Source organism: Primulina tabacum, chromosome 5 (genome assembly GCF_025594145.1).
Source record: "Primulina tabacum isolate GXHZ01 chromosome 5, ASM2559414v2, whole genome shotgun sequence".
Lineage (NCBI taxonomy): Eukaryota > Viridiplantae > Streptophyta > Magnoliopsida > Lamiales > Gesneriaceae > Primulina > Primulina tabacum.
The window spans coordinates 3,212,489-3,239,770 of NC_134554.1; the positions used below are offsets into that span (position 1 = coordinate 3,212,489).

At 35.6% G+C, this 27,282-nt stretch overlaps 5 protein-coding genes, 1 long non-coding RNA gene and 2 pseudogenes across 6 annotated transcripts; 4 read left to right on the forward strand and 4 right to left on the reverse strand.

The window, feature by feature from the left end:
- Positions 1 to 457: 457 nt before the first annotated feature.
- On the reverse strand, positions 458 to 2,923 carry LOC142545542 (calmodulin-7-like). Its single transcript, XM_075652791.1, has 2 exons — positions 2,671 to 2,923; positions 458 to 1,087 (listed from the first exon to the last, which is right to left on the reverse strand). The coding sequence occupies exons 1-2, from the start codon at positions 2,744 to 2,746 to the stop codon at positions 714 to 716; spliced, it is 450 nt and encodes a 149-aa protein (XP_075508906.1). The 5' UTR covers positions 2,747 to 2,923; the 3' UTR covers positions 458 to 713.
- Positions 2,924 to 3,554: 631 nt separating this feature from the next.
- On the forward strand, positions 3,555 to 6,142 carry LOC142546155 (uncharacterized; annotated as a pseudogene).
- A 3,028-nt stretch (positions 6,143 to 9,170) lies between these two features.
- Positions 9,171 to 10,983, reverse strand: LOC142545540 (uncharacterized). Its single transcript, XM_075652785.1, has 2 exons — positions 10,248 to 10,983; positions 9,171 to 9,455 (listed from the first exon to the last, which is right to left on the reverse strand). Exons 1-2 carry the CDS (start codon positions 10,911 to 10,913, stop codon positions 9,300 to 9,302), a joined length of 822 nt encoding a protein of 273 aa, XP_075508900.1. The 5' UTR covers positions 10,914 to 10,983; the 3' UTR covers positions 9,171 to 9,299.
- A 617-nt stretch (positions 10,984 to 11,600) lies between these two features.
- LOC142545539 (UBP1-associated protein 2B-like) lies at positions 11,601 to 14,364 on the reverse strand (annotated as a pseudogene).
- Positions 14,365 to 14,968: 604 nt separating this feature from the next.
- On the forward strand, positions 14,969 to 16,518 carry LOC142545545 (uncharacterized). Its single transcript, XM_075652793.1, has 3 exons — positions 14,969 to 15,447; positions 15,850 to 15,997; positions 16,142 to 16,518. Exons 1-3 carry the CDS (start codon positions 15,064 to 15,066, stop codon positions 16,369 to 16,371), a joined length of 762 nt encoding a protein of 253 aa, XP_075508908.1. The 5' UTR covers positions 14,969 to 15,063; the 3' UTR covers positions 16,372 to 16,518.
- Positions 16,519 to 16,738: 220 nt separating this feature from the next.
- LOC142545543 (replication protein A 32 kDa subunit A-like) lies at positions 16,739 to 20,542 on the forward strand. The gene is made up of 10 exons (XM_075652792.1): positions 16,739 to 16,975; positions 17,064 to 17,174; positions 17,678 to 17,775; positions 18,007 to 18,048; positions 18,135 to 18,212; positions 18,483 to 18,564; positions 18,702 to 18,779; positions 18,874 to 18,953; positions 19,904 to 19,972; positions 20,062 to 20,542. The coding sequence occupies exons 1-10, from the start codon at positions 16,883 to 16,885 to the stop codon at positions 20,141 to 20,143; spliced, it is 813 nt and encodes a 270-aa protein (XP_075508907.1). The 5' UTR covers positions 16,739 to 16,882; the 3' UTR covers positions 20,144 to 20,542.
- Positions 20,543 to 23,102: 2,560 nt separating this feature from the next.
- Positions 23,103 to 24,168, forward strand: LOC142544577 (uncharacterized). The gene is made up of 2 exons (XR_012820063.1): positions 23,103 to 23,226; positions 23,450 to 24,168. It is a non-coding gene; the product is annotated as an uncharacterized LOC142544577 (long non-coding RNA).
- Positions 24,169 to 25,304: 1,136 nt separating this feature from the next.
- Positions 25,305 to 27,064, reverse strand: LOC142545546 (glutaredoxin-C4). The gene is made up of 4 exons (XM_075652794.1): positions 26,755 to 27,064; positions 26,255 to 26,328; positions 25,602 to 25,700; positions 25,305 to 25,525 (listed from the first exon to the last, which is right to left on the reverse strand). The coding sequence occupies exons 1-4, from the start codon at positions 26,937 to 26,939 to the stop codon at positions 25,449 to 25,451; spliced, it is 435 nt and encodes a 144-aa protein (XP_075508909.1). The 5' UTR covers positions 26,940 to 27,064; the 3' UTR covers positions 25,305 to 25,448.
- Between the last annotated feature and the right edge of the window lie 218 nt (positions 27,065 to 27,282).

A 27,282-nucleotide genomic window follows, 5' to 3' on the forward strand; every position in this document is an offset into this window, starting at 1 on the left:
GTCCTACACCTCACGTAAAAAAAGAAACTTAGTCAAACATGATAGGCAGCTGATAAGGTCGAATTAACCATATTTTAGACAATTCAATTAAAAGTTTGGGGAGACCTTTCGGTCGGCTTGTGTAAACTAAATAATGACCAGTTTCATTTTTCAAGCAAATCAAACCGATTGATTTTTTCATTAAAACAAATTTAATCAAAATAATAATCGATTAATTAAGTGGATAACTTTTTTTTTTCTAAGTGGATAACTTGATTAGCTGAATATTTTTAACAATGTATTATTAAGAATTTAACATAGACTTTAGTAAAAAAAATAAATTTATTTATTAATTAAGGAATATTATTAATTCCAATTTCGTGGTTCCAAAATTTTTTATGTAATATTCCAAATCTATGGCCAGGTTGAATTTTATAATCTTGCAACGAGTCCCTTGGGTCGCTAGTGCACATGCCGGTAAGATGGAAAAATTATACACCAACAGCGATTTCTTAACAAGCTCAACACTGTACTCCGAATATTTCCATAGAAGTCGGATACCATCACAAGAAGCCATTAATTTTTTCAAAAACTTCAATACCATAAAAAAAGATGATGAAAAAAGGAAACTAGCAACTCATAAACACCAGTTCCACCCTCTGTTCATCCTTCTCCGAGATAATTTTGTCCAACTTCGAGTTCATAATTTCATGTAATTTTTGGACGTAGGAACATTACTTGGCCATCATAACCTTGACAAACTCTTCGTAGTTAATCTGTCCGTCCCCATCAACATCCGCCTCCCGGATCATCTCATCCACTTCTTCATCGGTCAGCTTCTCGCCAAGATTTGTCATTACATGGCGAAGTTCAGCAGCAGAGATGAAACCATTTTGGTCTTTGTCAAAGACACGGAAAGCCTCTTTCAATTCCTCCTCAGAGTCTGTGTCCTTCATTTTCCTTGCCATGAGATTCAAGAACTCGGGAAAGTCTATGGTTCCATTACCATCAGCATCCACCTCGTTGATCATGTCCTGGAGCTCAGCTTCGGTTGGATTCTGTCCCAAAGATCTCATCACCGTACCAAGCTCCTTGGTTGTGATGCAACCTGCACATGGTTTTGACTATTTATTTAAACAACTGCAAGAGAGAAAAACCGGGATCGACATCCCTGTAATCTCAGTGAAAACACATCCAAAGAGATGGTGATAATTCAGTCACTTCAAATCTTTTGAAACCAAATACATAATTGAAACAGATGACAAATAAATCAAACACAAATTAGTACATATAGTTTGTAGATGATAAAAACCCACAAGCCAACCGTCTAAATTCAAGGATCAGTGAGACTTACTCCTTGGGACTCGAGATAAGGATAAAAGCATGTCTTAACTGTGAAACCCTAAATTAGGTGCGCCTCAAGACATTTTCAAGGTGCCCCTTATATATAGAGATAAGAAATCGACTATCAAATCCAAAATCTTAGGAATTCATTTTCACTAGTAATTAACAAGTATTTGCCCCTTTTTATACCCATACATCTGATTGCGTCTTAAGTCTCTAATAACCATGTATAGTAGAATAGATAAGATTGACAAAATGAGTTCCAAAGGCAAAGTGATCATGAAATTAAGACAAGTACACAAGATCCGATCTTATGATTGAGAGCTTTTCCAATTTTGGGTTGAGGCAACCTCGATGAGAGGTACAAAAATTAAAATAGTTTCAAGGTTTTATTGTAGTTATAGTTACACCATTGTGATATCGCTTAGGATACCAAGGGAAAACCAATAAGCTGAAAATGGGAAAAAAATATGTCAACGTGACATACGATGGTATCACTTGTTATGCTAACATGTTCCTCACTGATGGAAGACATGAATTGCTGCTGTTTTTGCAACAGACAATGCATTTCTTTCTTTCTTTCTTTTCACCCCAAATCGGCAAATTGAGTTGTAAAAAGATGATATTCGAGGGCATGTACATCAAAGATGGCATTTACTTCTTCTTCTTTTTTCCCCCTCAAAATTGACCAACTAGATTTGTTTTCAATTGAAAGGATTACTAAACTGTCTGCAGCTCCTTGTACATCAAATTGGCACTTATTTGTAACAATCATAACCCAAGTTTGGCCCACTGAAGCCTGTGACCCTATGCGGTGTTTTCATGTTTTATGGCCTTACAAAGATTTAATTACTTGATTATGGAGAACATAAGAAACAAACTTTCCAAATCCTTCCAATCTAGTATATGATCCATCTTCCCCATGTAATTCTCTAAATTTCAAAGAGTCTAAGAAGCGCGAAGGTGAAAAGTTATTTAATGAGAATTTAGTTCCTATCATCACCTTTTCAATCTCTTTTCCAGGGAATAAGGGAATTTGAAAACGTGATGATGGGAACTAAATTCTCATTAAATGACTTTTTCAATCTCTTTCAACCATCTTTGATGAACAACAAATACCAAGATTTTTTTCTTGACAGATAAACACCAAAAGATGACCACGGTGACCGCAACTATGTTTCCAGATCAGGGATAATTTAATTCAAAAAAAAAAACTATATCTGCCATAAAACACAAAACCCACATAAAGAAAAGACCAAATCCACACAAAATCCCAGCTTTTTCACACAAACATAAGCATATGGAAGAAATTTCGCAATAAAAAATTGAATAGAAGAATGTTCGAACCATCTCCATCCTTGTCAAAAAGACTGAAGGCCTCCTTGAACTCAGAGATCTGGTCATCCGACAACTGATCCGCCATTTCGTCAACTCAAAATTTCTGGGATTCTGATTGCTCTGGGGAATTGAAGAAATGAATGAAAAGAGAGATGACATGGGGCCTCTGGTTTACCAGTTATCAGCGTTATATATATCAGATACAGAAGACGCCGATTATTGAGTGGCAGAGATAAATTTAGTACATTAAATTAAGATCCGCTAATTTTCTTGGTTGCGTTGCACAAAAATTTAAACTTTTTGACGACAATAATGACATCCCGTTGTGTCCGGACGTGATTGGCTCAGACTTTTCTGTAGCTACGATCTTCCCGCTTTGCCCCTACTTTCATTTCTCAATATATAATATAATTTAGGACTTTTCTAATAAAAATTAAAATAATTAGAACTTTGTTTTAAAAAATAATGAATAAATCGATTTTTTACTCATGAATCGATTATTGTCCAAATTTTTACTAAAAAATAACAGAAGCTACAAAATATACAACAGTAACATATAATGTTAAAATCGTCATAGGTAAATAAACATTATAAAAGTTGCAATTTGTCTTAAAATTAATTCCAAACATCAATGATGTTATATAAATTTAAAAAATGAGATAAAAAATTTTAATACAAAGTTTGAAGGAAGTGAAAAGATTTTTAAAAAAATCCGAAAAAAAAAAGTCAAAAAATCTAATGTTCTTCCATTAAACATGATCACAGAGGATATGTCATTTCGCCCACCATTTTTCCTTCATTTCCTTTCAACCAAACAAATGAACCAAATCAGCTGTACAAAACAATCCCGGTATCCACGGCAAAAAAAGATATCTTCAAGGACATCTTACTAAAATCAACTCCCGATTTCGATTCCAATTCCCCAATTCCAATTCCAGACCCCACAACCTGATACGAACCTATTGGCCTCACTCAAAGTCTTCTTGAAGAAACCTCATGCGTTCCCTTTTCACCTCTCCATTTTCCTTTTCCTCAAGTGGATTTCTCTCAGAATCCAGCACCGTTCTGCCATTTCTTTACACCAATCTTCGTATGCGGGAAATGGGGTGACTGTGAATGAGAAAAATGGGGGTTATTTTAAGGATTATGGTGCCAATATTGTGAAGTTCTCTTCTTTTTCTTCTATTGTTATGAATGACAAGCGTGGATGGTGATTAACCCTGTTTCGCTTGCGTTAGATGCTGCTTTTCCAGGTTTTCTCCAGCTGAGCTCTATGTTTTTTTGTTCCTTTTTTGTCTTTAAAAGCTACATTTTTTTATGCACCTCAGAGTTTGTTTTTCTGCGTTACTTATTCATTGGACCTACTAGATAAGATGTAAATTGTATGAATGTGCGGCCACTTATATATAACAATGGGTTGTTAGTTTGCAGGTGGAGTGCTGTCTTGTGTTTCGGTTCATGTAGGTGAGATCCGACCTTGAGGTATCAGGGGAAACCATAGGCACCATACTTGTAACGAGACATCTGTGATATGGGGAGCTAAGACGGTGTTCCGGGTATGCTTCCTTTCTCTCCTTTTAGCAATGCCGCAATCATTATTTCGAAAAGATTCACAGGAAGCCCTAGCAATTTCATATCTTTAAAAACTATGATAATTGATTAATTAGACTGTTAAAAGACAATAAATGTTATGTATTTTAATTCAAAAGGAACCTTTTCGTATGTGTCTCTCAAAATTTGAAAGGTAATGGAAAGAATATGCAAATCAGTGGTAAGACTTCTAGTATTTTCCTTGTATAAAGTGTTACTTATGTTTTCTAAGTTAATTATGCTGTATGAGTACCACAGAGAATAAGTGTGAAAGATTTGTATGGTACTTTCTCTATTCTATCAACATTTCTGCCGTTTTTGGAGGGATTAGTTTTTATTGTATGCAAGAGGAGACTATCTCGTTATTTAAAGTGATTCTCATTTATTGGCCCTTGGGTCGGTTTATTTGTGTAGAAAGTACTGTTGGTAATGGACCCAATGTTAAATGATGCATGTCGCCCTAAAACTCTCTCTACAAATGGAGTATAAGTTTGGATTTATCGCAATGTGCAAAACAAATCTCTGCTTACCCTGATCCCTTCTCTCCTGAAAATACATCATGTCCATTTGTTTTGGAAGAGTTGTATATGATTTCCAAATTGGAAGAGATGTATATGATTTCTGATTTGGATGTTGTGTATTGAGATGAGGGCCTTTCAAGATTACGGTAGGTTGTAAGTCAATTGTGATATCTAGATCAGAATTCAAATTTCTTCTACTTAATATGTTTTGGACTGTGAGAGGCATTGCTTCCTATAGTTATTAAAAACTGAGAGGCACACTCCCTGGCACTGGGCAGAACACTTACTGAAGCATGAGCGTAGACTGTGAACACCATTCATTTGGTGCTTCTTAAGCGCTTTATGTGATATACAATAGAATTTGCTACTTCACTAATTAATGTTTGTTTTAATTGTCGTTTGGTAGTTTGTTGAACACATATCACATGCTATACAATAGAATTTTCTGTAAATATCTAGATTCTAGAACGTATGCCTCAGTATTGTTTTAACAAGGCGCACAGTTCATCTTGTACCTAAGCTGCTAGAGACATATGTACTTTAAATAACCATGTATCTTCCTATCTTGCTCTATAATAAATTAAGTTGAGAAAAATATTAGCATCCAATTTTTCCACTGATTTCTTGCTGACAAGTTTGTAACTCCGTGAAACTTATTCAAATCATGCAGCTGGAAAACAATGCGGTCTCAAGGGGATACTCTGAGGTGACCATTGATGCGAATGAAGTTGCTGTTGCCACGAGTCCTAGCGGCACTGCACATGCTTTGGTGAACATCGACACAACACAATGCACATTCTTCATGGGATGCCAGGATAATGTTATAAATTATAATAGCTCAGCTTCTGATTTCAAAGTTTGGAAAGGTCTATAGTGTTTTTCGCTCATCTTATGTTAGCATTATATGGAGTCGTTTCTTCCTGTGAATGATTCAGAACGACCCAACAGCGTAGATAGGACGATGATCTGATCTGTATAGAAGGCATAGTGCTTTCTTGATGTTGGCACCGGTGGGCGTGGTTGAGCTACCAGGCTTATCGATTAACTGATAAATCCTAACTGGGTCGAACCCGAAACGGTTGATGAGTACCTCGTGCATGGCCAAAACATCATTGTGGCATCCACGCAAGTCATATGGGGTTTTAGGATAGTTACACCCCACAAGAAGAGCCATTTTCCGAGCCTTTTCCATCATGTTTTAGCAGATTCGTGGCAATCTTAATTTCAACTTTGTGGTTGTGAGAAGTTTTTTGTTCTTTTTTTATGCCTTTGAATTTTCATGCTTATGACAGTTTATATAAATGAGTACTTTTCTTGCAAGGAAGGGCATAAGTTTTTCCTTGCACAAATTGGTTTCCTTTGGGTACGCATATTGAATGATGTCCTCCAGTGCTTGCTTTCAAGTAATCTACTTGCTCGAGTACCAACGATCCCACAAGTCTTTTGGATCTTTCGCGTCTTCTTCTTCACCATTTCTATATCAAAACTTGTATAATTAGTTAAAAATTTTATTGTATTTTCGATAAACAAGATTGCCAGTTGTCATAAACACCGTCTCAGATGGATCGATCGAGGTTTTAACCCACGACGATTTGTTTCACCTCTTTAAAATACATTAAAGTTATCCCCGACAATATCTATGAAAGCATATTATAGGATGATTCTCTTGAACAATGAAAAACATGCCAACTTCTTCAAGTGAAATCACATTTCCTTAATTTCCAAGGACCGCAAAAAGGATAAGTTTGGGATCAATCCGAGATGTGGTATCAGTTATTTTATGGCATAAAATAGCCTTAATTATCATGTAAATCGAGTCAAATAAAGAGAAGTTTCAATTCTTCCAAAAGCTAGAAAAAAAGAATTTGATATATATTCAAAACCGTAGGGAGATGAGCAAAATGGAAGTAGTGAAACTCTATATTTTCTTAGTAAAAATGCAAGCTCGTATATAAAAGTTGTGGGCTAGTAAAACCACCTTCAACAACTCAAATAACATGAACAGATTTAATGTAACGCCTTATAGATGCCGATCATACGTCCATTCGAGCCGTTGTTGATCACGAGCCTGAATCCATCTTCAAGCCCTTCTTGTTTAGCAACAAGCTTTGCAGTGTATAGAAGTCGGCCAAGAATCTCACAGTGCTTCTCCTCAGCCTATGGAACATATAAAGCACAATGGTATAAAAACACGGGAAACATGCCGCAATCTTAAAGCTTCTAAAGGGCAGATTTCAAGTTCTTGAGTCAAATACATTTTATTCCAGTCCACATGACAGAGATAATCATACAAAGGCAGTAGCAGAAAATACCTTGGAAATTCCAGTTAAACCATCCCTTACTTTAGGAATAAGCAGTATGTGTGTGGGAGCTTGGGGAGCTATGTCCTTGAATGCAAGAACCTGCAAAGAAAATTTTAACTCTTTGAGAATGCATAACAGCAAATTAGAGCCCTCGATAGTGCGGTATGGCAGCACAGAAATACTTATAAATCAGGAAGCAAAAATTAAGATGGGCTTACTGAGAGACACTACAGATATTATTTAACTATAAGGTGGGTAGGGGTGTTCTTATGGTGCTGATGTTTGTTTCAAAATTTCTTCAAGTGATCAACATATCACTTCAAATTTGAAAAACTGTTTAAAGACCAAACTACTAACCAATCTGACCTTGTTCTTTTTGGTTTCTCAAAAAGAAAAAGTTTCATAATATCCAACATTATTTTGTTATTGTGCAACCAACTGTCAACTGCTAGAATCATAAGTTACACCCGATGACTCGAAAATGTTTGAAATTTGAATCAAATTCTAATTTGAATAAAAATCATGTCTCATGAATTTGAGTGTCTTTTGATTCTCCACATTTTTGAGTTAATTGTGGTTCATAATTGTAAAAATATATTTTAACTTTCCGCATTCTTGAGTTAATTGATGACTTTTGGCTCTTCATATTCTTGAGTTAATGAAAAGATTAATATTAACCTTGCATTACTCTTGGTGTGCATTTTAGGACTTATAAATAGTGTGTTCATTTCCTCATTTCGAATACATGAAAATCTTATCTCTTTCAAGCATTCTCTTGCATTTCATATTGTTAGCTTTCCATTTAGCCTCCGTTAAATTTCGGTGATAAAGTAAAGATATGTTTTCAATTCGTCGTAGTTGTGCCTCGTGCTAAGTAACTGCTGGTTGTTCCGTTGTATCCTGGGAAATAAACGTCCGAGATAATCCTCGAAGCACATACAGGAATGGACAAATCTGTTTTAAGGACATTGTACTTCATACAGGCCTCGGTTTGGTTTACTTTAACCTTTGCTCTACTGTATTTTCTTCATCATTTAGTTCACTGATTTTTGCGAAAGTTTATTGTAATTTATAGTTCGAAGTATTGTGCAACCGAAAAAAAGCCAGAGCTCAACCATACACCATGTGTCAATAAAACTCTGGCCATCGATGGTAGCTAATTATTGTTGGATAACAAGAACTACAATTCAGGGTTTAGACCGAGTATATATAAATGTTGATAAGCTCATTAAACGACGGGATGAATATAAAATCTTTCAAACACCACTAATTCAACAAAACATAATTTTCCAACATGGAGTATTGATGTTCCTGGTATCATTGCATTGTTACTTTGAATAATCTGTCAAAATATTCACTTGATCCTCAAGAAACTACTAGTAAGCCATTTATCACATGGCTCAAAGAACCAATTATAAAGAGCCAAAAACGTAATTGTGTTCTTGAATTGCATCGCTGGTATTTCTTTGTTGATAATCTTGTCAAATCTGCATTTTACCATCAATCACCCAAAAAAATTTACAATACATATATGACGCAGATTTATACAAAAAGGAAGAAGAAGAGAATCGGAGGAGAGTCGCAAGAACATGGCTTCAGAACAGCCTCTTTCTCAGAAGCCATGTTCTGTGGAGATGCTGCCAAGTGACAAGCGAGGATTTGCAGTCGGAGGCTGCTGGGGTTTTCATGTTGGCTCATGTTAGTAAACGAAATGCCCTTTTTTTTTCGTGTTTCTTTCTTTCACTTTCAACAACCATATGCGTAATTAACTTTGTTGTTGCTTTTTTACAAACTAATATATTTTTTAGAACATTTAAATTTAACATTTTACAGTCCAAATTATTTTTTATATTTATAAAGTTGAAATTTATAATTTTTCATTCATTTTAAAAACTTTCTTTTGGATATTATCGATCTTAATACTCTATCAAATTTATTTATTTCTGATATTCTATGTAACTTTGACTAATTTAACACGTTTAAAAAAAAAGTGCTAAACGACCTGCAATACATGTCCAAAAACCCCACTGAAACCACACCCTGCTACGTTATTTGGATGAAAAAGAAACAATTAACATTCCAGCAGCAAATCTGATTATTTGAATGTCCACCATTTTATATAAAACAACAAGCAAATTTCGCCAAGGCAAAAAGTTCACATCTCCAACACTAGAAAGCAACAAAATTTGAACAAAAACTCAAATCCGACTCAGTCCTCAAAAGCTTAGGCCTCAGCATCCTCTACAAGATGGACAATCTTGGAGGTGGGCTTTGCCAACAAATCAGTGTACTCTTGGAACGGTGATTTGGTGAATCTAGTTTCCCTCCAAAAATCTGGAGTTAGAAACCCATATGTCTTCAGCAGACAGTCAAAAGTTGCCTGCAGAGGAGGTTTGAATCAATGAGTTAAAAACCAAATCATCGAATGCATATTGAGGTTAATCACATAAATTGCGCTGCAAATTCAAGAGACAATCAAATATCGAATGCATTTTGAGTTAGAAACATTCAAGGATTATCATATTCAGCACATCCCTTGAGAGGTTTAATAACACTCTAGTCGCAAGTGCCTATTGATCCTTGGCAATATGCAACTCTTATGCTTCATTCACACGTGACATATATCCTGTCAAAGAAGACTCTAAGAACCGGGAAAGATTTAAATGATCATGGGCCTGGGCAGGTAAACGGAATGCAAAGATAATCAGCACATATAATCTTGGATTCAGCACGTAATATTGTTTTCAAAAACCCAACACAGCCAATAATTCAATCTATTATAAAAACCATGGAATGCTTCATTTTATCCACATTCATACAAGTAACATAAACCATAGATAACCAGACAAAAATCAAGACATCCGTTGAAGGGGGCCCAGGATTTTAGTTGAGAAGGAAGCAAACGCATTAGATACTAAATATGAGTACATTGTTTTTCTCTTGTTCGGAGAGGCGATCACTTGTACATGTTTTGAAAAAACTAATATTAATGAAAACAAAAATATTGAGACTTTTACCAAGAAAGGTATGCAACATGATGATATATACCTCATGTAAAAGCAACACAGTTCAGATCGCAAATGTCATTTTTATCAAAAATTCGATTAGAATCCAAACGCAAATAATATAACAAAGATAGACAAACTAGATATAGCTAGAATAAAAGTTAAACCTTGACAAAGTTTCCGAGGGTTTTGGTAGATCCACGAGAGGAAGTGAACACATCCTCAATACCCGCAAACTGTAACACCTTCTTCGGCACACGAGCTGCAACAATTCCAGCCCCACGAGGTGCAGGGACCATACGCACAGTAACAGACCCACATTTACCCGTAACCTTACACGGGACGGTATGTGGCTTCCCAATTTTGTTTCCCCAGTAGCCTCTCCTCACTGGGATTACAGATAGCTTAGCCAGTATTATGGCACCACGTATAGCGGTAGCCACCTCTTTTGAGCACTTCACCCCTAAACCGACGTGCCCGTTACCATCTCCGACCACTACGAAGGCCTTGAATCTGGTTCTCTGACCAGCGCGGGTTTGCTTCTGAACCGGCATGATTTTCATCACCTCATCTTTCAGAGAGGGTCCAACAAGAGTATCGATGATTTGATACTCCTTGATTGGAAGCGAATGCAAGTAGATCTGCTCCAAGGACTTAATTTTCCCATCTTTCACTAGACGTCCTAGCTTCGTAACTGGTACCCATTTCTCCTCCTCTGTTTCGCGACGGGGACGACGGCCACCGCGTCCGCGACCTCCCCTATCGCCACCGCGTCCACGGCCGCCGAATCCGCGCCCAAAGCCGCCACGGTCTCCCGCACCTCTGTCAGCCATGATGATGTATGAAATGTTATGCAAAGGAGAGAAGGCGCTCTTCGTGTGGAATGCAGTAAACCCTACTGATACACCATACTAAAGGCTTATATCGACCCAGAAAAATTAGGAAATGGGCTTTACTTTTTGGGGTTTAACTATTGTTTAGGGCCCAGTACGAATAATTTCAGGTCCAGTGAAGTAGGTAATATAATAGGGTTTTTTGTTGTATATCAAAAATAAATAAATTTACAAAAATATAAAATCATTTTTTAAAAAAATAATGTATAGAACCCCGGATCCGGCTTCTAATAAATTATAAAATTTTATTTATTTTTTATATTTTTGTAAAATATTATTAATTTTATAAAAAGAATAATAATAAATCATATGTATGTAAATTAATAATATAATAGCAGTAAATCAACTCAGCTAAAAAAAATTTTAATTAACAATAATATTATAAATAATAGTCTTCCCTAAAATAACCGGCAAAATTAATTTTATTCAAACATCAAACAAATCGAATAGAATTAAAATTGATTATTTTGATTTGTATTCAGATTAACAAATTTTTGGGGGGAGAATTTTAAAAATCTTATAAAAATGAATTAAAAATTGAAGCTGAGATCTACTCAATTTAATTTATTTAATAAAAATAATCGAAACCAAACAAAAAAACCAATCTTGTAAAATCAAGAGAAAAAGTGAAAAACAAACAAATCAAGAGCCAATAATAGTTAAATAAACAAAAATAAAGATGAATAATCTGTGCGCAATAGGCAACGAAAATAACTTAATCGTATACAAGATTAAAAGACAAGTGGTTTAGCACAACCCAGAAGAGCCAAACTAAAATTAAATGGCACAAGCTCATCCCGTGGCACCAAGAAACCGAAAACCCAAGTCAGAATTGTGGTGCTTATGGCGCACGAAGCTCAGGTTCGAATATTCTTGATACCGACTGGACATGAAAACATGAAGCTGGCCTGAACAAGAAAAAGAACTTGCCATAAAGAGTAGCATGAATCCGAGATATGCTCAATTAGACACGAACAAGATCAAGGCAGCTAAAAACAAAGAATAACATGAAGCTGGCCTGAACAAGAAAAAGAACTTGCCATAAAGAGTAGCATGAATCCGAGATATGCTCTATTAGACACGAACAAGATCAAGGCAGCTAAAAACAAAGAATAACAGCAGAAAAAGTACACTGAAGCCAGCCGGATAGAGACAATTGTAAATCCTGCAGGTAAAGTTTAAAAGAGCAAGATCAAGCAGCATAGATTCTTCAACGAGTAGGATCTACATTTGAGTTGAAAAAAAAAACATTGGATCAAGCCTAATATTCTCAACATTCCAGCATTAAATACTATAGCATGCACAGTTTGTACATCAATTCAGTACCATAGTTAGTTTCGAAACATGTCACTATTTTGGTGAGGGAAAATTGGAGGAACGGTAAAATCTCCCAAAGCCCCAGGACAGATGTCTTAATAAAATAAACTGACATCATCTGAATGCAGATAATGAAATGGTATCAGTTGCCTCAAACAAATTAACAATCTAACATGACACGCCCACGTGAGCGCCAACAACTAATCCGTATCTGTCTTTGTTTTCCGAGAATCGTTTTTAACCCCTTGTAAACCAATTCAAACACTATCTATGAACCAGACTAGGATATTATATGACAAAACAAGTAACTTTTTTCAAACTTCTAGCCTCCCACGATTTTACCTTTGGTAGACCGTAAAATGCAAAGCTTTGAACTTTCTTTGACAGAATCAATCCAATGCAAAGAAAATCTCAGTTTCATAATTTCTGAACCACAACATTAGTATAAAACAACACTAACATTAACAGATTAAGCCACTAACATGTGGCTAACCAAATGAAGCAAAAAGATATAGTAAAGAGTGAAATAACCATTCCAAAAATGGTGACAGGTACTAAATAAGCAAACACAGTAACACGCCAGAAAACAAGTAACAACAAACACTTGCAAGTAACTTCTTCTCCCAATTCTAAACATCTTACCTAGAGGCGGAAGTAAGAAGTTAATGATGGTTCCTTTCCAAGATTTCCTGGATCTCTCCCAGCCGCTGCGGCAGTTGTAGATGTCCCTACAGTCGAATGTCCTGTTTGAGAACTCTGGAAGGGCCCCATTCCATTAAAAGCCGCTTGTGATCCATAGCGCCCCATCACATTTGGACTCAAGCTATTCATTCCATAATCCGAACTCATCCCACCGAAAGATGAACTCAATCCAGATGTCATTAAACCAGCCGAATTATATCCTACGGCCAGTATTGCATTCCCTGCCAACCCAATCCCAGGATTTTGCGACAGTCAAATACCTGGCAGGGGTCAAGTTAGCACCCAAAACCCCTGGATTCACTCCTAAACCACCATAACTAAGATCACTAACGGAAGCATTGGCAATACTTGCAGTACTTTGCAGAGCCACGTTGTTTTTATTAGTATGATTTTCCACAAACTTCTTGCAATGTAATTGGCAATTCTCAAACACTTTAATCGGCTCCTCCAAAGCCTTCTTGTACCCCTCGGTAGACTTGTACGTAATAACAGCAAAGCCTTTGAACAGATTTGAAGTCGGATCCGTCCCAATAGGTCCGTCCTCAATTTCCCCGTACCTCCGAAAAAAGGCCTTCAGCTTCTCAGGTGTCACAGTAGGCCCCACATTTCCAACAAAAATCTTCCATTTCCCCGTTTCTGATGCCTGAGTTGCAGGAGTTGTTGAGCCAACAGCTGCCAGTTGGCAGGACACGTTCCTGCTTCCAATCTTCTTCTGCGGGACTTTCAGAGCCTTTTTGGCGGCAGCCCTCGTCTTGAACAACACGAATGCGTAGCCCTTCGCCCGACCAGTATTCTTATCAACAATCAACTTGCTCTCCTCGATTTCACCAAATGGTTTGAAGGCCTGAACGAGCTGCTCCGAGGTGGCGTCATACCCGAGCCCGTGGATGAATATCTTCCGGTGGGTCGGGTCAGAATCCGCCGTTTCGATGATTTTGGCCAGAAGCGTGGCGTCCTTAGAGCCCGCCTCTTTGAGCAGGTTTATGATTTGGTCTTTTCCGAAAGGTTCCAGTAGCTCACGAACAGTTGCTCTTTTCGATGCTTCGTCTTCAGATGATGAGTCTTCGTCTTCCTCATCCTCGTCCTCGTCATCGTCTTCTTCAGATCCTGATTCTGATTCTTCTTCTTCTTCTGACGAGGATTCTTCCTCGTCCTCCTCCTCCTCCCCTTCATCGGAGGATTCCTCCTCTTCTTCTTCACGAATTATCTTGTGCTTTTTTTCATGGGTTTGTTGTGAGGATGGGGCTTTGCGTTTCTTTGCCATAGAATGATAGAATCTGTCGAAGCTCTCTTTCAGTGCACTGAACGCCGGTTAGGGCTTAAATTTATTTTAGGAGAAAACTTTCATGGAACCAATTGAGTTACGAGTACAATCGATATGAATGAAATAAGATATTAAAAAAATTAAATTGTTTATAAAAAAATTAATAATAATAAATGAAATTACTTTTATAATCAAATATTTTTTAACTCAAAATATTAGATTACTCAAAAATATTATGCTGAGATTAATACAATGAGAGCATGAAACATGATTGTATGTGTATGCATATAATAAAAAATGAAACTATAAAAAATTAAATTATATTAAAATAAAAATTGTTAGAAGAAATATCTGGGGCACGCCACAAGAATATTCGGATTTTAGATAGAGACGCAGATTTCCATCATGAATGGATCGTATTGTGCAGATTAAAATGGTAAACCATATTGTTTATTTCCATGAGATGATCATCTTTGGTAGAATCCTTCTCATTCTTGTTCACATAATTTCGGAATTTAGTATTGTTTAGAGAATAGTGGATTTTTTTAAAATGGGGTTTAATTTTTAAAAAAATTATGAGAATTTTAATTAAAATAATTTTGTAGCAATATTTTAATTACAATAGTCGATAACAGAAAATTTGGCTCTGTATGGAATCACCTTTCAAAACTAACACAAATTCTCAAGTTAATGGGACAAGATATTTCGTTCGGAAGATGTAGTCTGAACCACAAGAACTACAAAACAAACCAAAATTCAGACAACGTCGTGTACCACATTTCTTGCCGCAGCAAATAGCCATTCTCAATGGCTACTATACCAAATCCTATCTTACAAGCAACTACTCATCTATCACCAAACAGATTGCCAACAATTCTCAATGCAAACACCAATACCTTCCCTTGTTATTCATCATTCACCGACTCTCCATTAATTCAAACCCGAAATTTTTTACGATTTTCTTTAAAATCGTATCGAATCACCACTCGTGGTGGATTCATTCAAGAAAAAGATGTCGACGAAGAAGAAATAGGAAGTTTCGATGATGCAGTTTCGCTATTCAATAAAAGGGATTACTACAAATGCCACGATGTTCTCGAAGGTTTGTGGAATAATTCCCAAGAGCCCACACGAACTCTTGTTCATGGCATTCTACAATGTGCAGTTGGCTTTCATCACCTCTTCAACCAGGTCGATGTCTTTCTCCGATTTCTTGTGTATTGAGTCATCTTTTGGGAACATCATCTTTGTCTAGTATTCTTGCCCTTCTCATTGCCAATATCTGGACTTGTTTATGCGCCTCTCCTTTTTCTGGTGTAAATGAAGCTTTTCCTCTTGTATGTGAATGTCCAATAGTCGATCATTCATCAGTTCATCGGCAAGATTGTTGAGTCCATTATTTCCATTGAGAGTTGCATGCAAATTCAACTCAAACAGCTATAAACATAAAGATTTTCACAAAACCAATTAGTAAGCAGACCAGAATCTTTCAGTATAAAGAACAGAATATAATTTTCTGGTTAACATTACGATTTGTAACGATTATAGCTGATATAAGTGTTGATTGTTTTAAGACGTGCCTTTCTTGGACAGAACCACAAAGGGGCAATGATGGAGCTTGGAGAAGGGTTATGCAAGTTGCGAAAAATGAACTTTGATACCGGACCATTTCACCAATTTGAAAAAGAGATTTCAGCAGTCTTGGAATTCATATATCACACTCAGTTAGAGAAGGCTGCATGTATGTCTTCTCAACCCTTATTTTCACGCTACCATCTTCCCACCCTTGCTGAAGCCTGAATCCTTTATTTTTTCCTTTTTACTGTGTACACAGATGTGTTTTAGTACACTTAAATACAAAAGTCACCAGATAAATTTTTTGCAGGCACAGAGGAATTTTGTGAAACGATGGAGCAATCCGAGAGATCATACCAACTTTTGGGCGGGTATGCAGCTGGAGAGCGTCTCTATTATCTTGAACTCGACAAAAACTGGAATGCTTACATTGTTTTCTCTCCTGAGAAGTATCATGGCTTGCAGGTTGAACCGCCTACGATAAAGATTCCAGTCCTAGAGGCATCTTTAAAACATATAATGGATTTGGAATATACATAGTTGTTTAATTTCAAAGTTATTGTGTTCTCAACTGGCCACAATGGTGGAAGAAGTATTAAACATAGTACAGAGCAAAAGGCAACGTGCAATTTGTTAATGTAGACAATGAGAAGCTGTTTTCAAGTAAGTCTGTCATTGAACTTGAATGTATCATCTAAACGAAACTGTTACCTGATTTCGAATATCATGAAAATTAAAAATATTGACTTAGCAAGTCTGTAAAATCTTGTTAGTCTATCATTCATGAAAATTTATCATTTGCAAAATAAAATTATACATATTTCCGTTACTGTAATATGAAATACGATGATATTAGAAGTCGAACTCACGTAAACTTTTTAAATGCCAAAACAATATGATTATATTAAGAAAGAAATTAGGCCATGAAAATGGCGGGAAAACATTGAAAAAGGCGCGGAAATTCCTTAAAGTCCTCCATTCAATACCTCCATAACAAAAACTTTTAACTATATTTCTCAATTTCACACGCGCCACAGCAGGAAGCCACAGAATGATGTTCGGGAGCAGCCAAAACGATGCATCAGCCGTCACCGGCGGATTCATCTCTTCTCAAACGTCTGATCCGTCCCCCACTTCGGCTAAGGTAATTGCCCTAAAAATCACACAAAAACGCCAATTGTAGTAATTAGATCAAGGTAATTTTTGTATAATGATTGTGATTTTCTGAGCAGAGTCGTGATAATCAACCTATGTATCCCGTTACTGTGAAGCAACTGATTGAAGCGAGTCCCTCAGCAGATGACAAATCCGGTTACCTCATCGACGGTGTTGATGTCTATAATGTGAGTGCAAGCTTCTTTTCACGTTTGCAAAATTAATCAACCGACGTTTTTTTCTTTTTTATTTGGGACTCGGGGTTTCATTGATTAATACTCTAGTAGCAATGTTTCCACCAATTTAATGTAGCTTTACAATTTAAATAAGCTTCGCAAGAACAACACAACGTATAAAGGAAATCAATTTACACAAAAACACGATAGATGTGAAAATTCTGCTTACATAAAAAAGAGAAGACCTTGGATTCGCAAAAATTGTTTTATTTCTTATGAAAAGTGCTTTACAAGTACAAGGAGAACCTGTACCTACTTAGTATTTTAGGGGTAATTGGGTTTGGGCACCACCCTTCTATACCTTGTTTTTTTTTTGGAGCATGTAAACTCCATCAGAAACCAGCACTAGAATTTTTTTTCGTTTCAATTATCTTTTTCCTTACTTCAGCTTCAGTGCATAAGACGTGCACAAGGTTACTGTGTTTCATTTGTCAAATTTTGTTTTGCTTTTGTAGGTAAAATTGGTTGGAATGACTTATGACAAGTCTCAAAGGGTTACTGATGTTTCATTTGTGATTGATGATGGTACCGGCCGAATTGGCTGCCATAGGTGGTAAGTATTGGACCCATTGGTGAAGGGAAATGATAAAGATATAAGTTTCGCTCTGCTAAAATACATGAAATTTCCCCCTGCCTTAACCTCTAAATTTGATTCCTAGGTTTGTGTCTGTTTCATGCTTGATAGTTTGCGGAGTTCTTGAGTGACCTTACAAAGTCAATGCTTATGAGATATTTGTTTCTGTTTGACTGTGGATTAACATGGGCATACTTGTATGATTGCCAGGATAAATGATTCTCAGGATACCATGGAAGTGGAAGGATTAACGTAACATTTCAAGTTTTTGATCTTCAATCTATTTGCTATGGATGCTTTTATTTACTTTGAATCCTTACTTGTTTGATATAAAGCAGGGATGAAACTTATGTTCGAGTTCATGGACATTTGAAGAGTGTCAAGGGTAGAAGGCAGGTCGTGGTATATGCAATCAGGTAAATTTTTATTAGCAATGGCTGAAGGAATTGGGCAATTTTCCTTGGTCATTTTGGATGCCAGTAGTTGAAGTATTTTACTTTTTAGGCCCAAGAAGCCTATCTACAAGAAAGAATAGGAAATTCTAGCCACATAAAAGCCAAATTGTTCCGATGTCTTTGTGAATTTTGGCTGCCATGCCACCATGTCCCCTACTACTCTCCTTACTGCAAGAAAACATTTTTCAATCCACACTTGATGATGGGATATTGAATTTTTCTTCCTTCCAGGCCCGTGACTAATTATAATGAGATAGCAACCCATTTTCTTGAGTGTATACATTCCCACTGCTCCTCCAGTCACAGAATAAAGGTATTATCCTGTCTAAGACAGATGTGTCTCATGCAAATTTGTGGGAGAAATTGAAATTTATGCTTGTTTCCAATTTTCTTATTTTAATTAAAAAAAAATCAACAGTTTAGTTTCATAGTATCGTTGCCAATATACAGAGTGGTGTTTCTGGCCCCTCTTCATCTTCCTTGGTTATTGGAACTCCTAATCCCTACAATGCTTCCTTGTCTAGTCAAGTTAGTTCTCATCTTGACTTGTTTTCTTATGTGTATCCTGAATTTGCAAAAAATTTCCTAGTACCTGCATCTTCTGTTTATTTTTATTATCTAGGTCTCTCAGGAGTACAACTTGGACGGACTCGGGAACATAGATAAGATGGTTTTGGACTATCTGCAACAACCGTCATCCCTGTAAGTCATCTAAGAACTGCTCGTCGTTGCAAGATTCATGTTAGCGTGTCTTGAGATGTACTTGTACCTCTGTTTGTCGATGTGCATGCATAAGGCAATTCCATGAAAATCAAATTAAATAATTATGTGTATAAAAGGTGGGCATATGTAACATCTTTGTTTAACTCGCTGCAACTAGTTATAATTTCATTTCGATTAGTTTGTGTCGGCATATACTATGAGCCTGAAAAATATATAAATATATTGAGGTATACGTTTAAAGTGTTTTCAGACTTTGGTCTCGTCTAATATCGTTTTTGAATAGTTGAAGGTGTTATGAGTGAATTGAGCCTCTCAATCCCTTGAATGTGACAACAAACTCTGGCATACTTAAATGCATAATTACATTTGACTGGTTTTATTAAAATCTGGAGTATATAAACCAGTGTTTCAGGATTGAGTAAATCATTGATGGTTACAGATTGGCCACAGCTTCATCATCGGGATCAGCTTTTAAGCATGTCGTTCATCTATAACTCCCCTCAAATTCAGGAAGATCCTTGAAAAAATTCTCAGTTCAGTAGCCACATGCCACATCTCTGTTTTTATACTAACCTCAGTGGTGCATGACCCCAAGTAAAATTATATATTTTATTATCGAATAATCTTTTAGCATTTACTGTTCCCAGCGAACAGAATGTGAACTCCATGAACAGGTATATAACATCAGGTTTGTCACTGTAATGAGCGACCAGTTTTGGGTTTCAAAAACAAACTTTCGCTAGTTTCTGGCCTTTTGGTAGCAAAAGCCATGTAATGTTCCAATTGTACAAGTATGCTTACAATGTAATCCTGGAATCTGTCAGGGATGATTGACACTTTCTCTGATCTACGATTCTATAAATTATTCTTCATGGTTCTATCGTCACAATTTTGTTTTTTGACCGTATCTGAGTTCTTTCCATTTTCAGTGCACAGGAAAAGGGTATTCACCGGAATGAAATAGCGCAAAAGCTTAAAATTTCCCAAGAAAAAATTCTGTATGTCCACTTTCTCCTCTCTACATGTGTTGGGGAGATTTTTCGAGAAGCAACCGATGGCATATTAACCAATGTTTTTATCTTGACAGAGAAACTATGGAATCTCTTGAATCAGAGGGGTTGGTTTATTCTACAATTGATGAGTTTCACTACAAGTCCACAGCCGGTTAAGTTTGCCAATTGGTATGAGGTCTGCGTCGAGGCTTTCTCCTCCCTGAATATATCTCTGGTTGTTTCTTGCAAATGGAAGATATTCACATAACTAGTCATACACTGTCGTATGACAACAATATTTTTAGCATGGTAGTTTGCTTCTTACGAACTTTGCTGCTGGTTTCCAAATGTATCTTATTATAATCATGCTTCTATTTTGTTGATACCGGTAGAATGGACATAGAGTCGGTTTTTATTTGAAACAAGGCCAACAATACTTCAAATTAAATTAAGCAAACCAATAGGAAGTTGTTTGGCAATTCTGCAGGTAATTGCAACTTACTAATTTCCCGACGCATCTTCTTCCCTCTGTAGCCCGACTGCGATTTTTTTAGAATGCGTCTGCATTGAAATATTTGGAATTAAAATTTAGACGTTTCTACAATTTTATGGATGCAAAATTACTTCGTATCCATTGATGCAACAGATTTAAATTATGAATTATAGAGATCATTTAAAATTTATTTATCAAATCATTCTTCAATATTCTAATATCCGTGTCCAAATGATAGCAAATATTTTTTTTTACTGGTGAAATAAATTATGAGTCGATATCCAACCTTTGGACTGATGCGCATTTTTACGTTTTTGTTTTGTAACCCTTCAGTTAACGTTAAAAATGTGGTAATTGATACAGTCAATGTTTGACTACACAATTGGATTCGATGCAATTAATATTCCCTGGCGGTTTGGAATAGCCAATGAAGTAGGAGGATGAAATTATGAAAATAAAGTTTTTGAGTTTCAATTATATAATATTTAAAATATACGATTGTACGGACTCTATAGGCGGGCCGCTCATATTGTGAAATATGTTTATTCCTCCTGAATCCTGATCCACATTACAATGATAATTTATATGAAAAAACATGCATGGATAACAATAAAAGTAAGTTTATATCGGCCGGCGGAACGCATGCCCAGAGGCACTACTCACAAGCATGCACAAGGCACGGAGAAAATCTTTATGCGACGGGTTCGTCCAAGATGAAATCTAACTTATGATCATTTGTCAAGTATTTATATACTCCACCAACTCGAACATTTCCATGATATTTTGTTTTATATTTTTAAAATTTAATGGTAGATCGATCGCCTGATTTTTTAGTTTTATTCGGTAAAACATCCCCCCGCTTTCAAAAGTACCATCCAATATTTTAATTTAAATTAATTATTGTAACCAACCAACATGAAATTCATTAGAGAACGGATATTTATCAATATAAAAAAAATATTGTGTTTTCGTTACAATATATACGAGCCATGAGCAAATATTTTTAATAAATGAAATTCATTTTAGGTAATAAATTGAACACTTCCATATATACGAACACAACGCATCGATAATATATTTATTTAACATGGTAGTAACTGGTAAGTATAACTAATTCAAAATAATAAAAGTGTGTGTGGGGAGGGGGAGGAAAAGTATATTTAAAATATATATGAATATGTCATTTTTTTAATTAATAGTTGATCGATGTTGAAAAACAAATTACCTAATGTGATGATAAATAGATAAAACCAACCAACGCCTTTGGTTTTGACTTAAACCACCTTGAACTAAAGCAATAGAGAAATCCGATGAGAATCTTAGGACGAGAAGTACCAGGTAGAATTAGCTAGCCTATTAGCTTGATTTAATCCAAAATCAATAAAAATGAAAACCATGACGTAAAGATGATGTTCCTATAAAAACTTGACTTAATCTTGCTTAAGAATTAATGTCCGACTAAATATCCGCTTTTTTAGTTTAATACTAATACACGAGGTTTCATTTATTTTTGGATGAATATGTTTCTATGAAAAAAATATATTGTTTGAATTGAAAGTTGGAATAATTTATTTAAAAATATGACACGCTAATTAACAATTATCTCATTTTTATTAGAGTGCGAGAAGACTATTTACTATTGCCAATTTTAAATTTTATATATTTTTTAGAACTTGAAAAATTATGCATTCAATCTTAAATTTATGGTCTTTCTATCATATATCATTTGTTTTGGTATGATTAGTTCGGTTCTTCTCTATAAATTCGGTGTATGTTGTGTAACATTGGTTCATATTATTCGATTTCTGAAAATCCAGTGCGACGAAAATTAACCGAACAGTAGTCGCTCTTGGATATTTACTTGAAAATATATAAATAAATTTTCAAGAGTTCGAGATGGCCAATATAGATGACACAATTGGTACCAGGATTGTGCTAAATACCTATATATCCATGTGGTCTTAGGTTCGATCCTGGAGAGGTACAAACTCCAGTGCATGGGCTGGAGTAGCTTATAAGTAACGATGCCTATGGAAAGCCCGTGAGGGAAGAGTCTAGAGTTCCAGAGAGAACCCATAGAGCAGAGCCCAAGATCGGGATAGCATTGGATCGTTACAATAAAAGGCGCCTTTTATTGTAACGACCCATTACAGGCCCAGTGGACCGCCCATACGGCCCACTGCCCCGATCGACCCAAGGCTATCCCGATCTTGGGCTCTGCTCTATGGGCCTTGGCCCATCTATGGAACTCTTCCCTCACGGGCTTTCCATAGGCGTCGTACGGGTTACCCATAGAACTTTTCAGCCCATGCACTGAAGCTTGTGCCTTGCCTTCCCAAGATCGAACCTAAGACCACATGGATATATAGGTACTTAGCACAATCCTGGTACCAATTGAGCTCAATTATCAATGATTATTTAACTTAAAAATAATTTATGTCAATGATAAAATTGATTTTTTAGTTTGATTATATATTAATTTGTCTTAATTAAATAATTTATATTAGTTAATATATCAATATGTCAATTTATTGCATCACCAGCGCACGATAGCAGATGCCCCCGTTGTTCTGGGTCTTTCGGTTTGCCTAAGCGCGTTTTCTTTGTTTCCAGCCTCGCTAAGAAGTTCGCAGGATTTCAATTCCGAATTATACTTGCATTTTTACCCACAACAGAATCCGCCTCTCAGATCTGTTTCCGTTTTTGCTCGCTTTCGATTTTGGCGATTGACTTTTGATTGTTTCCGTTGGTGTTCGTCGATTTCAAGGTATCTGGCATAAATTCATTCAAAGATTTGTTTTTTTTTTCTATGATTTTATCGGAGAATAACGTTTCTGATGTGTTTGTCACCGCAAATACTGTAGAATTTCCATAGATTTTAACGTATCACGCGATAATCACATCTTTTTTGTTTAAAACGATTATGTATCAGATTTTTATCGAGAAACTAATATATATCATATTTTAATTGGGAAACTAATATACATTAGATTTCAATTGGGTTTTTGCATACTTTATAAACATAAACCCTCTGCACAAAGACAACATGAACATGAATTAAGGAGAAGAACACTTCTCCTAATTTTATATGTCGTCGCATATGGAGAACCTCAATGGGAGAAAGAAACTTACAATGGTCGTCGCAAGATTGAAATGAAAAAAATACAGAAAAAAGCAAGCTTGCAAGTCATTCACGTTCACCAAAAGACGAACATTGCTATTCAAAAAGACTAGTGAATTATGCATTCTGTGCGATTCAGAACTCTCTATTATCGTACAATCTCCGGCAAAGAAGTTTTACGAATTCCACAACCCATCTGCGGAATCCACGAGTCAAAGATACGATATGGGAGATGGTTTTATTACTAATTATATCAGCCATATAGATGATGCCAGAACTGAGTACAAGGAGGCTGTTAGAATGTTGGAGAAAAGAAAGAAGTGATTGGTACTGCAACGAATCGAGAAATCAAGGAGCGTGAATTCTGGTGGGATCAGCAAATTGAGTGGATGGATTTGCAAGAACTTGAGGGATATTTGGAAAGTTTAGAATATTTGATGAAGAACGTTTCGTCTAGAATTGAAGAGATGGAGATATTGCCAACTTATTCTTTTTCGTCATCTATATTCTTTCAACGTTCAAAGTGAAGATGTTATTTATGTTAAATAATTATTAGTTCAAATAAATTATATATATATATATATATTTTTGAAATGTTGATTTTTTTTAAATTGAATTATGTTTTTTTCATATATTAAATATATTTATTTTTTAATAAGTAAATTTATTTCAAAATGAAGATGTTAGTTATGCTAAATAACTATTAGTTCAAAGAAACTATAATATATATATTATTCATAAAAGTACAAAATTTTACATAAAATATTTGCAAATATCTATCAAAATCAATCTACAAAAATTCACAAAATTCCACGGAATTCTATTTACAAATCTTTGAGATTTATAAGAGTTTATAAAAATTTATCAAATCCACGGAAACCTATCATTTAAAAAAAATCATTAAATGTAATTAAATCTCTATAATGAATATACGATTGAAGTTTTTGGCTACACCCTTTATTTATGTGTTGGTAGCATTTAGGGCTACACTTTTCTGATAAACCTGAAGTAGTTGCAAATCTATTCCAAATTCAAGAACTTCGTCCAGAATAGGGGTGGGAAAAAATACCGAAATACCGAAAAATCGTACCGAAAAAAATACCGAACTTACCGAAAAAATCGGTACACCGAACATTTCGATACCGTACCCGTACCGAAATTTTCGGTATCGGTATCGATATGAAATTTTTTTTTTTCGGTACCGAAAATATTTTTATTATTATTTTTTTTAAATTTAAGATCGGTATACCGAAAAAATGTCGGTATACTTTTTTCGGTATACCGACATTTTTTCGGTATACCGACAAAATTTTCGGTGTCGGTACGGTACCGGTATGAAATTTTTCCATACCGAAAATTCGGTATACCGTTCGGTATACCGAATTTTCGGTATCGAGTCATCAAGTTAAAATCATTTTTTTAAAAAAAATAGTGTGAGTTGACTACAAAAAACTATTTTTAAAAAACATATAAAAAGTGCGTAAGTTAAAATTTGATTTTTGAGCTAATGCTTCTATTTATATTTCTATTTAGAAATAAAAATGAAAACCAACCCTTTTTACATTCATCCAAAGGTTAAATCCTCTTCTGTTTTTTTAAATATATGTACTTCAAAATTCCATTAGATGTGTTTTCAAGTTCCTTAATCATATCAACTTCTTTACGAATTCAACAATTCATGTTATCTCAGCGTAACCTTTGAAAATATTCACCAAGTAAAATGCTATAGGAAAATTTATCTATCATTATTATTACGAAGCTAGAATATCTGTCCACAAAAATGAAGACCAATGTTCAATAGCCGAAAGAAACTAAATCTACGGCATCTTCAAAGTATAGTTTCCATGGAAAAAGGAACCACAACAAGCTCAAAGATCTTCTTTTCCTTCTGTAGAAATGCCAAGAAGTTTTCCGAGTTCGCCGTTTTCATATGCTTCAACAGTATCTGTGATGTAATTTTTTCAAATCATTACACAAGGAGGAAAGAAATTTGTAGTCGAGTACTTGGGACAAGAATTTACCATCAGAACCACCGATGTGTTTTCCATTGATGAAAACCTGTGGTACGGTTCGCCTCCCTACAATCTGACTTAAAGCATCTTGAATGTTTGCTCCATCCTCTGCATGCATTTTACAAGGACAACACCCAGTAACCTCACACGAATCTAACTGAAAGTAAGAAACCGCAGAAGTTTGTTCCAGGTTTCCTATTTCCCTGTCTTTCTACTTGCCACCCTTTAATTCATGTTATTACTCCAAATTTTTAATTGATGCATTCTTCGACTAGGATAGCAGAACTGTTAGCTTGACACGAGATCAATTGATCGTTCTTAGATTTGATCAGAACTGTCAGCCGGAATACTTTCATGATTATAACACACAATACTTTCATGATTATAACACAATTATAAATCCTAATTTGCGAAGAACTCGTGGTCTGAGCCCACAAACATGTTCATAAAAGAAGATCTATGAACCCAACCTGAGCTCACATGCTCGAGCTATTTTATTTTAGACTCGATGAGCTTTAGGTAAAGTTCATTTTGTCCTTTTAGATCTCGAGCTCGACTTAAGCTAATCATTCGCATCTTTAGTTTGATATCAAGCAATACTACGCGATAGCAGCAATATGTACACAATCGGAGGATAAGAATACAGCTTCTAAAGAACAAACCTCTCTCATCAAGTTCAACAACATACGGCTCTTGCTTCAACTCTTTAAAGACAGCTTTTACCCTTCTGCAGTATCTGTATGTCAATCACAACAACAAAAGGGTACAATGTCAACATTATAAATTTAAGATTACTGCCGTGTATGAATAAATTAAGTTACAAGAATCATTCGTACATCTCAAGCTTATGCCAAATTCCCATAAACCGTAGCAATTCACAACTTAGAGCCAAGTAATGTAAAAGTTAAAACATGTTCTACCCAGATACAGATTGCAAGGCAACTTCTTACAGAACCAATAAGGATGTGAAAGTCATAACTAATAGAACATGTTTAATTGTTAAGAGTCAAATATCGGTTTATATCCTGAATCCTGATAGCAGATCAGGATGAACCAAAAAAATATAACAAAAAGATGGACGTGAAATTATAAAGAAAACCTAACTAATAAAGAGTTCCACGATTACAAAGAAACGAAATAGAGAAAAGGGCTCCATTCGTACGGGCAATAAGATTTGGAGAAGATAACAATTGAACGAGAAGATATGGTCTTTTGGACGAATGCTGCTGGAGATTTAGGCTTTGCTTCCACATTCGATGCCCACAACAGAGTTAGCAGTAATGTAATTGCGAAGAGAAGTAGCAATTTTGATACCGTAAATGATGGAAGGAAACCCAATTTCGCCATTTCCCAATGCAATCGGAGCTGAATTCGCCCAAGTTCTGCTCAGAGATAAAGGTTAGTAGGTTTAGATACGAGCGAGTGGCTTGATTTGGATCTTCCACCTCCCATTTAGGGAGAATTATATTTATATTTCCCACCCCCGCAGTAAAATTAAAAAATAGAGAGGCGGTCTAGAAACTAGATGGAATTTTTTAAAAGAGAGTAATTTTTCGAATAATTTTTATGTTTGAATCGATGTAAATTATATTATATATAAAAAAAACTCTAACCTAAAAAAAATATGATATCTAGATTTCTATTTTAAATAGTTATTTATTTATTTACTAATTTATATTACAACAGTATA